Consider the following 17,602-nt stretch of genomic DNA (forward strand, 5'->3'; position numbering starts at 1 on the left):
ACAGGACCGCTGCATCCCCTCTCCCCCTCTTTGTTACCCTGAGAACCGCCACACACCATGCAGCCTCCGCAATGCGCTTCCCCGTTGTCGCACTCCCCCTAAGAGCCCATCGGTTAAAACTGGTTTTGAAAACAGAAATCTTGTCGGAACTTGCACCACCTCAAGAATACAAAAAAATGTAACACAAAACACATAAATTTGTCATTAGTGTGACATGCAAACATCGTAGGTCACGGAGTCCGATAATTGAGATCATCTTTGGAAAGAGCACAAAATTTCGTCCAATACAATCTGATACCGGAAACATAAATCAGTCATTGGTGGGTGCGGTGAAAAAAAACCTTTGTCCCAAATTTTTTGTCTCTTCAAAGTGCCGCCGCACCCCCGCTGTCCGAGAACCTTCCCCCTCCACATACCATGCAGCCCCGCAACGGTCCCCGCGCTCCCCCGTCCCCGCTCCCCCCTGAGATCCCTGAGTTAGAACTGGTATAGTCTTACTACTATCGACGAATGATGATGACGATTTGAAAATGTAAAACGAAAAAGTGAGGGGCGTCCAGCTTGATACTGGGAAGTAACAAAAGAAACTAAAAAGACGGGACAAGACGCGAAATATTCATCGTAAGGGCTATTTCAGACCTAACGGAGCGCAGCGGCGTGCACAGGAGCGCACTTGGTCGCGAGCATCCGCGCGCATTCCAGCGCACCCGCGAACATCCGCGCGTATTCCAGCGCATCTGCGGACATCCGCGCAAACCTTCACGTGCTCGCACGTATCTGGACGCGTCCGTGCGTGTTTGCACGCGTCCTTCGACTTCAGTGTTCGAGCAAAGCTCGTGGATGCGCTGGAATACGCGCGGATGCTCGCGACCAAGTGCGCTCCTATGCGCGCCGCTGCGCTCCGTCAGGTCTGAAATAGCCCTAATAGGAATAGTACCCAGTGTCAGGGGGCTGCGTCCGACTAACAATATGCATTAAAAATGTCAAGAATCCAGAACTGGTCGGCCAAGTTCACGGAGGTCGGAAACACTGAACTTTTCTGAGGTCTGCTACACACGGTCAATAATATTGCGCAATATAGGTGATTGCACAATATTATTGAACGTGTAGATGTAGTATTGAAACATTGCGCAATCATTGAACAGAAGTTTGAGCTATCTTAAATTTATAGCGCACTACACACCATACAAACTTATTGTGCAATATTACTGTGCAATATTATTAACCGTGTGTGGCGGGCCTGATAATACTGGAACTTCATCTATGGCTGGTTTCTTCATATCTCCCGATAGCCAAAGTTATCCGTCGGATAATTTCAACTTCGCTTTTTTCACTGCTCGCAACACCTCTGTATAGTTAGCAGGTAAAATTGGTATTTCTGAATTTCAAAATTGATTGACCGTATTGGGATCTGACAAAATTCGTGAGACATCTGGTGCCAAATTTTGAACTACAACCGGGGTGCAACATGGACAACTAACACACGCACAAGTCACTTGAAGATGTGACACATACATGTACGTTGCACCCCGGTATGCGCCATTTTTAGTTTGGCCACGCCCCCATGTCGGATCCCAATAATTAGCAGAAATGGGTCAATATTTCAAATCCTGATCATAGGAATCTTTAGGGTGTAATTTAGGCAAAATTAGGTAATTATTGAAAACTAGATAGATCGTTGATTAGCTTCAATTAAGCGAAAATTTTAAATCGTGTAATTAGCAAAAGCGCAGGCTGGAGAATCAACACCACTGAGAAACAACTTCAGGCCGTACGCTATGATACGTGACTACGGTAAGTACTAGTGATAGATGAGGGGTACATTCTACTTGGACGCTGACAGCGTTAATAGCGCTATTTTGCATTCGACTTGGCGTTGTAAACGCTACTACAAGCGTTTTTTAATCGCACCAAGTCGAACATGACGTGAACGCAACCAGCGTCACCGCGTTCACTTCAAATCGAACACGTTTTAGCGTTATTAGCGTTAGTAATGCTATTGACGCTGTCAGCGTCCAAGTAGAATGTACCCGAGATGCTATGTTGTTGGTTGTAAATGTGTGTGACACAAAGTGCATTACAAAAATGATTCGGAATTTGCCGAGTCAATATTGTCGAATCCAGACTTCAGTGAGCATAAAATTTAGAAACCTTGGCCATAAAAGGTTTCACTCTGAATTGCTCAGGACTTGTTATTGTTACAGATACCAATGAGTATTCTGAACGGCTACAAGGCGAGTAGGCCTATGTTCTTGCTGATTCACTACATATGGAATGAATTCAAGCCATTGGTATGTACGGTTGTCTGTTGACGTCCCAGGACATGACGTATAAACTATTTGCGTGGAGGCTGATGCAACTCGTCTCCTGGACTGGTTTTCTCATTTTGCATCAATCATAGATCCGAGGGACTATCCAGCAGGCTCTCAAAGATCAAGAGACGCGGTAGCGGCTTGACGCCAAGTATTAAAAGGAAAAACTGCAGCGCAAAAGAAAAGCCAGCGCGAGCCCTGCCGCTACTCTTATATACGCGAATATGCCGGTTTTATGACGTCACAGAATTTTCAAACGGCTCTCACAAACAAACCATTTTATGAAAGAACCTGAAAATTGGTGATGATTTTTTTTCGATTTTTCCCTTCCCATTGGTCTTTGTTGCAAGTAAATCCGTCCAGTCGATCCTGAGATATGTATCGTTAGTGATTTAAAATCCATCATTTCGGGAACTTTAATTTCTTAGAGACAGACGGGCATAAGTTAAGCATGTTTATATTTGGACTTACGTCCTTTGCACGATTTCTTACGTTTTGTCACGCGCTACGTCACGAACTACGCTGAACGCGGCTACCCCCTCTCCTTGTGCGTCGCCGAGCGAGACAGACAGAGAATGTGCGCACAGCGGGGGCAATACCAGCTCCTGATTTGCGCATAACATATGTATATATTTATATAATATATATTTTATTTATTGATATTAATTAATAATAAAATATTATTATAATAAATATTTTATTATAATTGATATTTAATATAATATATATATTATATTATACAATATATAATATAAAATAATAATAATATAATAAAATAAAAAAATATAATAATAAAAATAAAAAAATATAAAATCCTAGTTGACGCCGCTGCATTTTTTGAGGATGTCTAGGGCGATAGCTCATGGGTTTTGGAGGACTAGGTTTTAGGTACATTCTATCGCGATTTTCGATTTCTAGGTCGATGACCCCACAGTTTTTTATGTCCAGATATATTCCTCCATGGTTTTCGTGGTCTCGGATAATTCCTCCATGGATTTCGATGTCTAGGTATATTCCTCCATGGTTTCTGATGTGCGAGTGAATTTCCCCATAGTTTTTAATATCCACGTTGTAACGTAACGCTTTTGCTGACCTGGCCTGAACGCCGCCACGCGTCGGTTCGAGCTACCTAATTTTAAAAGGAGCAGGTATGAAAGAAACGTGAGAATGCGGAATTTCGATTTTGAAGAATTAACAATTCCGATTTATTCAATTTTGATTGATTTTACAGGATCTTTGGTTTTTTTGATTTATTATTGTGATTGTGTTCGCCAATTAGGGGAAATTCGATTGCGCTCGCCTGTTGTCGAATGGATCAATTTTTAATTTACGCGTTTTTCGCTCGCTTATAAAAATAGTAGTTTCGATAATTCAAAAGTGTTTCGATTTTATACAATAAAAGAGTTTTATTAATTTGACGCAATATAACCTCAAATTCGTACCGCGGCCTTTTGAATTATTTAAAATTTACAAGATTTACAAAATTTACAGAAATCTCGGTTTTGTGTGACTCGGACTCGATTAATTTCAACTTTGAATTTAAAAAGAGAATTTACAGAATTTACAAATTAATTTACAAACAAAATCATCCCTGATTTTAGCAAGCAAAAGAATAATAAAAAAAATAAGTTCAGTTAAGGAACAAACCCCAGGCTATGAGATAGAAACGTCGCCGAATTCCTCCGAGAGTCTGAGCATTTGGAAGGTTAAGGTAACTTGCCGTCCACGTGTTATGGGATCGAGACGTCGCAGAATCGCTCCGAGAATCCAGGCATCCAGGAAAAATTGGGATAGGTTAGATTGCTTGCTAAAATCAGGAAGAATGTTTGAGGTCAGCCTTTTTGTTCCGATTCAGAATTTTGAGGAAGGACTGCCTGCCGAATGAGTCGCGTAGCGCTCTTATACCCGTGTCCCCACCATAAAATTATCAAACGCCGAATTTTTGGTTTTCGGATCGGTTCTACGCATCTTTTCGTAACAGGACTCGCGATTGGCTCGTTGCCATGATTCGCGCTCTACTGTTGGTCGAGCGGACTAACGTACGATGCGCGGACTACCGCTTTTTATGTTTTTCCGCTTATTGCGATTTTCAACAACGAAAACTTCAATTTGATCAGTTAATATTTATTTTCTTCTTCAATTTGGTATTGTTACTTCATTTAATATGATTTGAATAATTACAATCGATAAAAGTCACGTACGAGTCCTATAGCCCATTAACGCTCTGCTCGCGCATGCGTCGCAGTTGATTTTTACATTTTTCATTTGTGATTAGATTTTATGTTATCAATTTGACTCATGATCATTTTTCTTCGATTCATTATAATTTTCCGCTTCATTTGAGCCTAGTTACAATATTTTACGAAATCGCGTTGAATTTTAATTAACAAAAGAGAAAAATATGATAGTTCGAGTTTTTAATACGCGGCGCCGCTAGTTTCGTGCTCCGCCGCTTGTATCGGGCCTTTGTATTACCCTCCAGTACGGCCGCCGCCGGCCAGCAGTGACGCGTCTCACCGGTCGTTGTACGCGCTCGGTCAAAAACAACGCGCCGCGTCGCGATGTTTTTCAAGGTTAGGTTCGGGTTCGAGTCGATTCGCGTCGTTCAGGAGGGCGTTACGTCACAATATATTTCCGTGTCTGACATTTCTATTATGTGCATGAAATAATGGGTTGGAACGCTGTCAGTGTCCAAGTTGACCTAACATCGTGACCATGGATGACACCTATATATATTGTGATCGTGATCGTGATGTGAAAGCTCACTGATTTTAGTGCGCAGTTACTGTGTTAGTGGTATTTTAATTCAATAATCAATTAATAATCATACATTTTTTATATACTAAAGATATCGTGAGCATGATGTTGTGTTAGTGGTGTTTTAAACTCAAATTCGAATTTTATTTTTTTGAGAAGTGCCGGTGAGAATGCGGATGTGAAATTGTACTTAGGTCGACGGGTTCATGGTTTCCGATGTCTATGTCGACGGCTTCATGGTTTTCGATGTCTAGGTATATTTCTCCATGGTTTTCGACGTTTAGGTATATTTCTCCATGGTTTTTGATGTCTAGGTATATTTCTCCATGGTTTTCGATGTCTAGGTATATTTCTCCACGGTTTTCAATGACTAGGTCATTGTTTGGAGGGGAATGACTTTTTTCATCGAGTGGGGTCATCTTGACAGCATGCATTATTGAAAATCTGCAAGCGTACACATAGAAATGAATAAACATAATAAATGCCCATATGAAAAAAAGAATGTTCATTTCAGATTTTTTTTTACAATCTGGGAAATGTTGGCGGTGTCCTTGAACAACCTTCATAAAATGCTGCAATTGTTCCTCATAATTCATTAAACAATGATTATATCGTTCTATTGACGAAATACTACACTCTGCAACACCGATCACCACCCTCAGATTTGTAAAAAAATTCCACATTCTCTTTATATCTTTGTGGTTAGATCACAGTGAAATATCGACTCCCAGGAAGTCGCGGGGTACATGAAAGTTTTGAAAAATGTCAGCGAATCTTTAGATACAAACTCATTTAAATCCTTCCTTAAACTTTTTTCTAATAAACCAGAACAAAGCAAAGTCAACCGAAGCGAACACGTAAAGTGAAATGGAGTGAAGTAAGCAATAAGTCTTTCCGTTCCGCCGATACCATAGGACCTACATTTACGGTGTAGCTCCAGGCGATTTTTTTAATAATAAAAAAAATTATTTGAAAGAGAATTAAACAATTCTAACGTCTTTTAGAATCTCCATCCATAGAAAACATTACAAAGTATTTCCAAATAATAAACTATTTACATAACGATAAATTCGATGAAAATAGCCATTCGCCTTCAAACAATGAGTTCGGAAAGCAGAAAATTATTAATTTCCGACAATCTGAATTTTTTTTGAGATAATTTCGATGAGAATGACGTGATTTTTAAAAAAGTTCTTGCAATGTATTCTGATGAATCTAACAGCTTCGCTGGAAAAGTAGCAAAAGTTAACAATCTACTATCGGTTCAACTTTGACAGTGAATAACTGTCGAAAGAGAATATATATCACGAAATGATAAGAGATCTTTTTTATAGAGCGTTCGATTTCCTACAAAAACCTGTTTTGGGAATGATCCGACATGGACCAGTCTGCAGGTTGCAAAATTCTAAAGTCGCCAGTGATGTGCTCCCCGGGTTATTTACATGGGAAATGGGGAAAATCGCGATGAGCGACCTCTAAAAAATATTTTAAAGGGCTGAAATTTGGACAAGCGTCATATTTTATGATGCTGGAACAATTGAAGGATGTTCTTTGAAGACAAAAAACAATTTTTTTATTGACACACCCTAATGTCTGTAAATCAACAAATATGGGGCCGTCGATCTAGACATCGAAAACCATACAGAAATATACCTGCACATCAAAAACTATGGGACTGCCGACTTAGACATTGAAAACCGTAGAGTTTACCTGGACATCAAAAGATCTGGAGCCGTCAACCTAGATAGCGAAAACTATGAAGAAATATACCTGGACATCGAAAACCATAAAAAATATACGTACAATGGAGTTGTCGGCCTAGACATCGAAAACCGTACAGAAATATACCTAGACATCAAAAACTATGGAGCCGTCGACCTAGACGTCCAGAACCGTAGAAAAATGTATCTAGACATCGAGAACTATCAAGCCGTCGACCGAAACCATGAAAACCATGGAGCCGCCGACCTAGACATCAAAAACTTTGCAGCCGTCGACCTGGATAACGAAAACTATGGGGAAATATACCTGGTCATCGAAAACTATGAAACCGTCGTCCTGGATAGCAGAAACTATAAACAAATATACCTAGACATCAAAACCTATGGAGCCCTTAACCTAGATAGCAAAAGATATGAAAAAATTTACCTAGGCATCGAAAACTATGAAGCTGTCGACCTAGACATCAGAAACTGTAGAGAAATATACCTAGACATCGAAAGTTATGGAGCTGTTAACCTAGATAGCGAAAACTATGGGGAAATATACCTAGACATCGAAAATTATGGAGCCGTCGACCTACATGTCGTAAACCACGTAAAAATATACCTAGCCATAAAAAACTATGGAGTCGACCTAGACGTTGAAAACTATGGAGAAATGTACCTAGACATCGAAAACCAAGGAAAAATATACCTAGACATTGAAAACTATGGAGCCGTCGACCTAGATAGTGAAATCTGGAGCCGTCGACGTAGACAGGAAGTAGAAACGTCGTCCTGGGCATCGAAAAACATGAAGTCGTCAACCTAGGCAACAGAAGCCATGTAGTTGTCGATCTGGGCATAAAAAATCACTATTAAGTCGACCTGGATTTTGACTACCACAAACCGTCGACCTCGTCAGTGAAATTTGAAAAGTTAACATGGACCACGAAATTTCGGACCCTGAGAAAATTCGTATATTTTCACAATCATCCTATGATAAATCTATTACCATTCGAAGTACGAAATAAAAAGCAATTCGCATTTCAATTCAATGTAAATATTATTTCCTATTTTCGTGCTGAAAAAACTGGAGCCTGAAAAACATGGGTTATGTTATTTTACACTCGAATACGAATACTTTTTTATTTGAATGTGCTGTTTCTTTGTGGGCCATGTAATTAAACTCTGTTGGTTGATATAACCAACTGCGCATACACGAACTGTCATTCTAATAGTTGAAACTATCAAACTAAGAGTAGGACTTCAAATTCGAGATTTCAAAGCGACCAATCACAACACGAATAAAGAGGCAACAATAGATTCGATATTTCGATATATTCGATACATTTGGCCCATGAACTTTTTATTAGAGGACTAGGGTATATTAGCGCGCGCTGAAACGCGCGTATAGGGGTTTATTAGCGCTGCTGCGCCCAAGGAAAGCTTATAACCACTCGCGTATACACCACTGCCAAATTGATAGTAAACATGAAACTGACAGCAAGACTCCGAATTTGAAAGCCCCAGCATCCAATCACAGTACGAATAGAGCGACAACAATGCCCCTCGTTGGTGACCAACTTCGGACGTTACTCACCAACTTTTTAGAAGGGGATAAAAAATGTATGATTATTAAATGATTATTGAATTGAAATACCACTAACACAGTAACTGCGCACTAAAATCAGTGAGCTTTCACATCACGATCACGATCACAATATATATAGGTGTCATCCATGGTCACGATGTTAGGTCACGATGTTAGGTCAACTTGGACACTGACAGCGTTCCAACCTCATTATTTCATGCACATAATAGAAATGTCAGACACGGAAATATATAGGTATACAAAATATGTTTGGAACCAGATATCCCTAGTTCTTGAAACAAATAAACATCAAAAATGTGTGCGAAAAAATGCACAATTTTCTGATTAAATTTAAAAAATAATAATTAATATCTTTCGAATGCGTTAAGGAAGTTGAGGCTGTACAGTCATTTTTTTTACCCAAAAGTTATGACCTGTACCTTTCAAAAGTTAGGCCAGTTTACAGTTTGGCAATGTTGCATACACTTTAAAGAAAAGATGGGGGAAAAAGACGAAAAACTGGTGAAAGCTCAATCGAAAAAAAACGAATGGTGACGATCCTAGCCTCAAAAAACTGCACGGGAAACAGATTATTATTAATATAATCTCAGCACATCTCTTAATAAATCTGAAAAAAAATTGACATTATTCAGCAAGCCTTGCTCATGTTGCCCAAAAAATTTCATATTTTTAGCATAATTTTTAACGGAGATATCACTGAATGTCTCTTGACTTCCATAAGATTATATGTTATTTGGCCCAAATTGTTATTGATTGTTCTTAGCAACGACGCTCCTAAACTGTCTGAAAATTTAACTGATTTTTTTTTACACTTCACTTTATAAGATGCAATCTGTTTAAAAGCGGTGACATCATTTTCATTCTAATGCCTCAACTTCCTTAAGCTACAAAGTTGCAAGAGGTCGCAATCAATCGAAAAAAAATAAATAAAAAATACGTCAAGTTGAAATATCCTATGAAATTCTGTGATTATTTTTTTATTGAAGAAAGAAATTTTCGAAACAAGTAAAAAAGCGATGGCTCCTGTAAAGAGTCTCTGGCAGCGACGTCAAAATGTACTTGTCTTTGAGTCACTACCGCGACTCTAGACGATGAGTCCTCGGAGCTTACGGAATCAAATGAATCCTCGTATCATATCGAAAAAATGATTATTCCGACATGGAAGAATTTCCACTGGTGCTTTCAGCCTCTCAGTGGGATCGAATAAAGCCTGATGAGACCTGTAAACAACTTAAAAAAAGATTACATCCCCGAATATGGATAAATGTTATTACGAGAGCACTTTAGAACGCATATCGATTTCCATGTGCCTTCGGAGGCAAATGGTCTTATGTTCGCACAAAAAACATTATTGACGGAAATGAAAATGTTTTAGAAGACACTTGTGAAGATTTCTATTTGTCATTTGAGGGTTACTGTTTATCGAAAAAATGGAAGAAAAAAATATTTGGTTTTGGGAACCAAAAACTGGTCGATGGGAAAGTCCATTTAATCATTAAAACCCAGGACACTCGCGACTCTTATCACGAAGATACAAAAAGACCATTGAATTTACCTGAAAGGAGAACAATCGGACGTGAATTGAAACGAAGAAGGGCCGCAGGATTGAGACAGCAACAACTAGCAAATCATATGGAATTTGGAGAGAACGAACCTCCATGGGTACAAAAATCTAACGTTTATAGACAAGCGAAAATGGAAATGAACAGGGAAGAACTGGTAATCAAATCTGGAGAGAAAAATAGCATTCTGAGCAGTATTCAAAGTTTGCTTCAAAATGTTCGATATGGAAATACTATCCGTGACCTTGGAGGAAAAAAATTTCACACTTTTTATTGCAGCCCTGAATAAATTTTTGTGGAAAAAGAGTATTACCGAATTACCAAAAAAAATCAAAAGTTTGTCTCGATGCTACCGGCGGGGTTGTGAAAAAGTTTGAAATATTTCCAGGAAGAAAAACTGGCAACATATTTCTTTATACTGTGACCATCAATTTCGAGAATAAAACTCTTCCAGTTTATCAAATGTCTGAAAAATATCACGCGGGATGTATTAGATATTGGCTCGATGAATGGGTACGAAAATGTGGAGCAACCATACCAGCAGAAGCTGTTGCTGATCAGGGGACAGCTTTGTTATTGGTTATGTATCAGTCGTTTAATAATGGTATGACCTTGAAGGTGTACGTCGATCTTATCTTTCAATGGGCAAAAGATGGACATGTTGAATCTCAACCATTCAACACAATCATAAGAATCGATGTGGCGCACCAAATGGCAGCTGTTGTCCGGTGGAAATGTCTGACAGATTTACATCATCACGTCGTCAAAGCATTTTTAATTCGTGCCTTCGCATTGTAGATTGATAGCCAATCAATCTCCGAGTTTGAAATCATTTTTGTCCTTACCTGCACTGTTGCTCTGCACTCGGATCAAAGTGACACGATCATAGTATCTGGAGAATCCATTTCAGTACTCACAACTGGAAATATCAGGAAATAGCATAAACATCGAAAAAGAGGTTGAGATCGCTTTGGGTGAAATAAATGACGAATCCAATAAAAATATTACAGCTGTTTACTGGTGGATCAAACAACTTATATCCAAAGCTACTGGCGACAATTAAAAAAAACGAAAAATGTAAGGATCCGAATGCTTTTTACTATCCTAGCTTCGTTGATTCACTTGAAAAAGTGAATCAACCTTCCCTATCTGGAGCCCTGCTTGTCTTCCTGGAAAGCAAGATCATGCTTCAACAGCAACCCAAGAAGCATATTTTTCTGAATTGAAACACAGAGTCTTCGAGAGTATAACATTGCCCTGCTCAGCACCCAGATTCTTGAAAGAGCGCATCGACGACTTAAATTCTGGTCCTAATGAAGTTACCGTGAAATTGAAACACTTCAATCACAATCACCAAACATCAGTACTTGAGCCAATACCGCAATCTCCGCTTAAGCTAAATGAACACATCAACTTACCATTTAAAAATCGAAACGTGAGCATAACACGTATAATAAATGACCCGGATCTTGATAGCAATGAATAATGGAGAGGTCTTAAAAATGAAAGTTTTTCCGAACACGCTTATGAAATCGATTACGAAGACGATAATAATATGGAATGTTCATTGATTGTGGCTTCATCAATATCCCAGGAGCCACAGATTCTTCTTTCGACATCTCTAAGAGATCACGATTATAGCAAAAAATCAATAGATAATGAAGAACCGTTTGCGAACCCGTTCGAGTCCCGCCTACAAGATTCGAATAGAATTTCTGAAAACAAAAAAGATAAAAAAAGGTTTTATTTCAAGTCGTGTCCATCAATACAATTCGTTAACGACAGGCTTGATATCGGAGGGAAACGTGGTTTTCTTCTTCAAAATGGATCCAAATTAAGCATCAAGAAAATCAAAAAGGGCAAGAAAAATATTGCTGTTGATCTCCAAAATACTTGCGGGTTTGACGCGATTATCAATGTGTTGCAATTTGGTGCGCTTTACGATTCAGAGTACAATCTACTGATACAATCATCAAATAACGCAGCTCTGAAGTTTGTTCGCAAATTTATGAAGACGGGTCCAACTAAAGAAATATTGCATGAACGCATTGAATTGCTGAATGAGTTTTATCAACTCGTGAGAAACCCTGAAGCTCCTTCGATTGCACCATTGAGATTGGACGCAGAAGATACTATTACTACTATTGGCCAAAATCTTTTTTCGCTGCATGAACCTAGTGAGACAAGTGCAAGAATTCAGGGGAATGCAATAACGAGAGCTGTATATTATCGTTACCGTCAAATATTCCGTACTTCGGATTGAATTTAGGGAAAATTCACAGGCATGGTATTGCAGGATTTCAAGATGCCGTCATTTTTCATTCGCAGTATTTCAATGTCAAGTGTCGCAAAAAAAAACTGTCCTGGGACAGTGACAGAAACGATTCATCCAAATTTTCAAATCTTAATCGATTTGGATGCCAGACGGTCGAGTAAAGAAACACACGGTTTAAAGTGTTCGCTGGAAGAGTTTCTCTTTATCCTCCAGTTTGGTAAAACGTATCGGTATGTCCAATAATAAATAGCATTAAGTACGATAAAATAATAAAATTTATTGATATAATTTTTTTGATAAAATACAAAATGTAATTCTTCATTTCCAGCTTGTTGGCCGTCATTGAAAGGATACCGGGGCACTTTATCGGATACTGCAGAAAATCATCAGGTCGGTGGTTACGGTGTGATGACACGGAGACCACAATTACTTCATGTGAACAAACTCGCGTTGTTACTCCGATAGGAGCAATATATATAATTCATAAATGAATTATTAAGATCCTCGGCTTTTTCATAAGATTCAATTGCTTGACTTGATCGCCCGTCCCGCAATTCAATTGAAGTCCACGGTTTTCGTATCTGTTAGCACTTATTTGTGCAAGTACTGGTGAGCAGGTCATACAACACAGTATCACGATATCCAATGTTTCATAATGTCATTATCCCAAACAAAGATTACATTGATGAGATGAATTCCCTCGAAACAAAACAAAAAAAAACGAATTGAAAAAACGATTGACAGTTCTTGTTTCGATACAGCTTAAAAGGAGGTCGTAGCGGTTCCTCGTGGTCAATTGACCGTATAGAATTTTTTTTTTTTAACTGCGAATTTCCGATACGATGGTGTCCAAGAAATTATATTTTTTATATATCCCCAATATAACGTTAACAATCCTGAGCCATCAGGTGATATTTTAAGAAATTACACATTTTCAATCACTCAATCGAACTACTCGTCGTCAGCTGGTTGTGGTCTATGAATTTTTCATGCAGCGTCTGGCAACGCTGCATACTGGCAGTGTAAACATAACCTCGTTAAACATAACCTCTTTTGACAACGATCAATTTTATGTCATGGAGGAGACACACAATATTCGTGCAGAACATGAAAGAGATAAAGGAAGATTTATTTTGAAAAAAAAGAAAGTGTTGGCGAGAAAATGTCTTGGCGTCAAGAAAGAAACAGAGAATCAACGAAACAACGCGCGATGACGCATACATTTTCAGAGGTAGACTTGTCTTTGAGCCACAGTGCCTCGGAGAAATGTTGTGGTGTCATCAGTGCAATCTTCCACTTTCCTTGCGAGACACCCAAAGTGAAGAATTTATCGGTCTTGCAGCAGTATTCAAAATTCGTTGTAACAATTGCAATTGTGAAATAAAAGTGCAAAGTTGTAAAAATCGAGTCAGTGCGTCCGGCCACCCGATTTTCGATGTGAATTTGAAGCTTACAGTGGGTAAGGAAAATTATCTCTTTTGATAAATAATTTACAAAAATTTTAATACTTGTTTATAAGAAAAAATGAAGGGCATAAATTGTAATCTATCTTGGTTTGCTATTTTGTAGCTCTCTTGGATGCTGGTGTTGGAGAGGCACAAATCAATATTATTCTATCGGCGCTAAATATTCTAATAATTAGCAAGTCGTTACTTAAATGATATGAGCGTCTTGTGGGCGTTGAGATTGAATCTCTTGCTAGAGAAAGTTGCATAGAGAGCATCCGACGGTGCATGGCAAACACGTGGTACGGGCCGTTCTTACAATAGTATGACAGGTACAATTTCGCATTAATTGTATGATATTTCATTGAAACAGCACAGTCTACATTTTCGAATGATTCTTTCAGCTCATGGTTCACTGATCGGATATCATACTGGCATTAGGTAGGGTGTAGATTGTCCGAAAAAACACTAGGGCTCGAGAACCTAGCCTAACGTTAGAGCTTAGTTGCAAATGCTAAGCAGAGATGTCACCACGGTCGTTTTTGTCGGTAAAAACAGTCAGTCAGCAGGGGTTCTCAACTTTGTTGATAATTGAATACAGCACTCAATTTCGCGGTTAGTTTTTCAGTCCGGAAACCGTTTTAAAAATAGTGAATGTAGAAAATTTAAGAAATAAAGAAATAAATAAATTTAAGAAAATGAGAAAACTGATGAATGATGAATGAAAAATGAGATGGCATGGAACGCTATCTGAATCAATCGAGAAGCAGCTTATCATGTGTAGTAATATTTATTCGAAAACTGGTTCTCAATGCTGTTGATGATTAATTCAATACGATACAAGAAAAATTCATTTGCATTCAAATAACAACTGTGGATAACCAATCTCACGAGGATTCACTCTGGAAATATTTTTCTCATCGTTTATCTTTTGCCATAACTTAAAAAATAGCACCGCTAACTTAAAAAATAGACATATTTGTATGTATAGAGTTGAACATTCTATTTCAATTCGATTTAATTAATATCGAAATTTCGTTACGAGATGCACAGAGAAATTGTACCCACTTATATAGCGATATTTTTGTCAATTTTTAGTAACCATAATAGTGACAGAGAACATTTCAAAAACGGCAGTTTCATGATTTCTTTAACAAATTTACTCACTTTTCGCTAGTTTTATAAAAAAAAGGAAAAATCAATTACAGCATAAACGAAATTTTCTATTTTTTCAATGAATTTTGGAAAGAAAAAAAGTCATTCAACTCCTGCAATATGTCAGATTTTGAAAAGCCACAAAATTTCTCACTCGTAACTTATGTACTTTGAACTTTTTTGTGCACAGAATAATTTTCTAAGAAATATATATTTTTTCGTGTACGTTTTGGTTTGTACTGTTGTTGTTTTTAGAGAGAATACTTCTTAGGATATTTGACTAGCAACATGACTATTCTGTACGATGACATTTGAACGTTTCTCCAATTTTTTTTTAAATCCGAGCGGAGAAAAAAATGGTCGCATTAGAGAAGAAAAACACTTTGTCTCTATTAATATTCTTAATGGCATTTGGCATAAACAATTGCACATATGAGGAATAATAACTTCCATGCATAAAGGGCCATCACGTTTTCGTAACGTCCATCTTATCCTGATCCTTATCACCCGGACTAATATTCGTTCACTGGTTCAATCATTCTGTCGGTATCCTGCTGCATATTTTGTCTGGAGTCGGAATCTGTTTCAGGTTGTTAAAAAGAAAAAAATATTTTCTTATTTTGAGCCATATTGTTAAAATTGGGAGTAATATTGAATTCCTGTCAATACATTCTGTCGTACAAATGAAATTTGAAAAAACTCACCACACTCCCCGCCGACCGTTTGATCAGCGACCTCTTCCAAAAAAACCCTATAACGCCGTACCCGTTCCTCTTTGTTGCAGAGGGATAACTCGCCCAGTCGTTCCCACGCTTTTTCCAACAACGCGTCCTTATTTTTTGTTGCAGCGCACCGCTTCCGATGAGGATTATTCCCCTGTTTTAATGTCAAAAAGTCCAGGTAAGATGACTGCACCAATCGCTTCAGTGCCACTGTAATTAACAATTAAAATAAGTTTTTCCAACGTAATAAAAATTTTCGTGTTCAATGAACATACTTTCTTATATACACACGATTTATCTGTTATATTCTCTAAAAACACTAAAAAAAACTATCAGATTTTCGAGAAGATAATAAAATGAATAGTCGCCGATAAATTTTCCAATTTCGGGCTTCAATGACGCTGCGGACTTCAGTGTGCGGTTCCAACGCTCCAGTGGATTGTTGGTCCGTATTGTATTTCTGTAAACGGAAAACGAAGCTGGGCCTTTTGTGAGGATCCAAAAGCGTTTGTAATAGGCACATAGATCCTCAAAAATTCCCGCAAGATCGGAATTTTTCGCCAAATCCATACTCAACATTTCAAATGCCTCCTCAATAAACGGAGGCGGCAAGAGGCTGAGATTCATGAGATGTCGCTGAAATCTGTATGCCTCTTCTAGATGTTGTGGAAAGCGACTTTTGATTTTTGAAAAACAAGATGTCCGTTGGCATCTTCGAACGATAGCCTGTGAAATTAATTTTCTACATGATTGTTTTATACATTTGTGATCGTTCAATTTTTTTATTTCAACAAATAATTCTATCAAATTCAAAGAAAGTGTATTATATTACTTGATTATGATGAAACCAACAACCCTTTGTATTTGCTTCCGGGAAAACTTTCGCTATTGCTTTTTGCAACGGTGTCTCGAAATCGGCCATCACCATTTTCGGTCTCAAAAACGGCGTTAGTTTCAAGACAATGCATTCCAACACCGCCGTATATGCTTCTTCGGTTTTCTTGCCCATTACCGAGAACGCAATCGGGAAATACTGGAAAAAAATTTAAAAACTATATACAACCTCTATTTATCAATATATGCTGCGATCCTATCTAAAGATTATTTAGAGATTATCGTCATGAACAAACTTATTGTATCGAGAAAACAAATTTATTCGAATCGCATATGCAACGATACACACCTGCCCGTCATATTCCACCATGAGAGTAAAGAATTGATTCGCTCCTTTAATGTTCGGAACGGCATCGAAGGTGCAGTCTACAAATGCATACTGGACATTCGTAAAATTCGCTGCAAATAATGGGCAGCCCATCACGATGTGTACTTCAATTTCAACTTCTCCAGAGTGGTTAGGGCGCTGTCCCCTCCGGATTTGTACACCGAACGCTTCGATCTCGTGCGTTGTTTCTTCAATATTTTCGTTTTGCACATTTGCAAATGAAAGTTTAAACTTTAACTCCTCTGTCCACACTCCACTCTGCAACCATTCAGCGAGCTGGAATATATTTCTTGGGAGAATAGGGTGGAGGCCTTTTCGCCAATTGCTCATCAACCATTTCATTCGTTCGAATCCCTCGAACTGAGCCCCGATATGATGTTTGAAATCAAATAAAAGTGTTCAGTGTTAATATAATGAAAGAAAAACTTAAGGAGGATTTATTGGCTGTTCACCATTATATTTGAACATCTAAAAGATAACTGAAAGTAGGTTCAGTGTATCTTCCGCTGCACCTGCAAGCGCGAGAAGGATATTTGCAAATTTCATAGTTCAAATTTTCTTCGTCATTCGTCCTATTGAGAAATACATCTTTAGTTCATATTTTTCTCTAGTAATGCGTGAGTTGTATCTTTTTTTGGTCAAACCGTGTAAAGGGATGTTCCAGTTGCCTTTGGTGTCCGATATAAATATACCTTTTTGATTATTTTAACGTTTTAACTTTTCATTTCCTTGACAAATTATCTCACAATAAAGATTTTGATTTTGTAGGTATCTTTTTTTACTTGATTTCAGTGCAGCATTTTGAAGCTTGCATTTTTAATGCGGACTATGCGCGCG

The 17,602-nt window shown here is 38.2% G+C and overlaps 1 protein-coding gene across 1 annotated transcript; it reads right to left on the reverse strand.

The window, feature by feature from the left end:
- Positions 1-14,452: 14,452 nt before the first annotated feature.
- Positions 14,453-17,095, reverse strand: LOC122413201 (uncharacterized). Its single transcript, XM_043423372.1, has 5 exons — positions 16,727-17,095; positions 16,376-16,576; positions 15,912-16,269; positions 15,526-15,753; positions 14,453-15,401 (listed from the first exon to the last, which is right to left on the reverse strand). The coding sequence occupies exons 1-5, from the start codon at positions 17,093-17,095 to the stop codon at positions 15,334-15,336; spliced, it is 1,224 nt and encodes a 407-aa protein (XP_043279307.1). The 3' UTR covers positions 14,453-15,333.
- Between the last annotated feature and the right edge of the window lie 507 nt (positions 17,096-17,602).

Source organism: Venturia canescens, chromosome 7 (assembly GCF_019457755.1).
Source record: "Venturia canescens isolate UGA chromosome 7, ASM1945775v1, whole genome shotgun sequence".
In the NCBI taxonomy this organism is placed as follows: Eukaryota; Metazoa; Arthropoda; class Insecta; order Hymenoptera; family Ichneumonidae; genus Venturia; species Venturia canescens.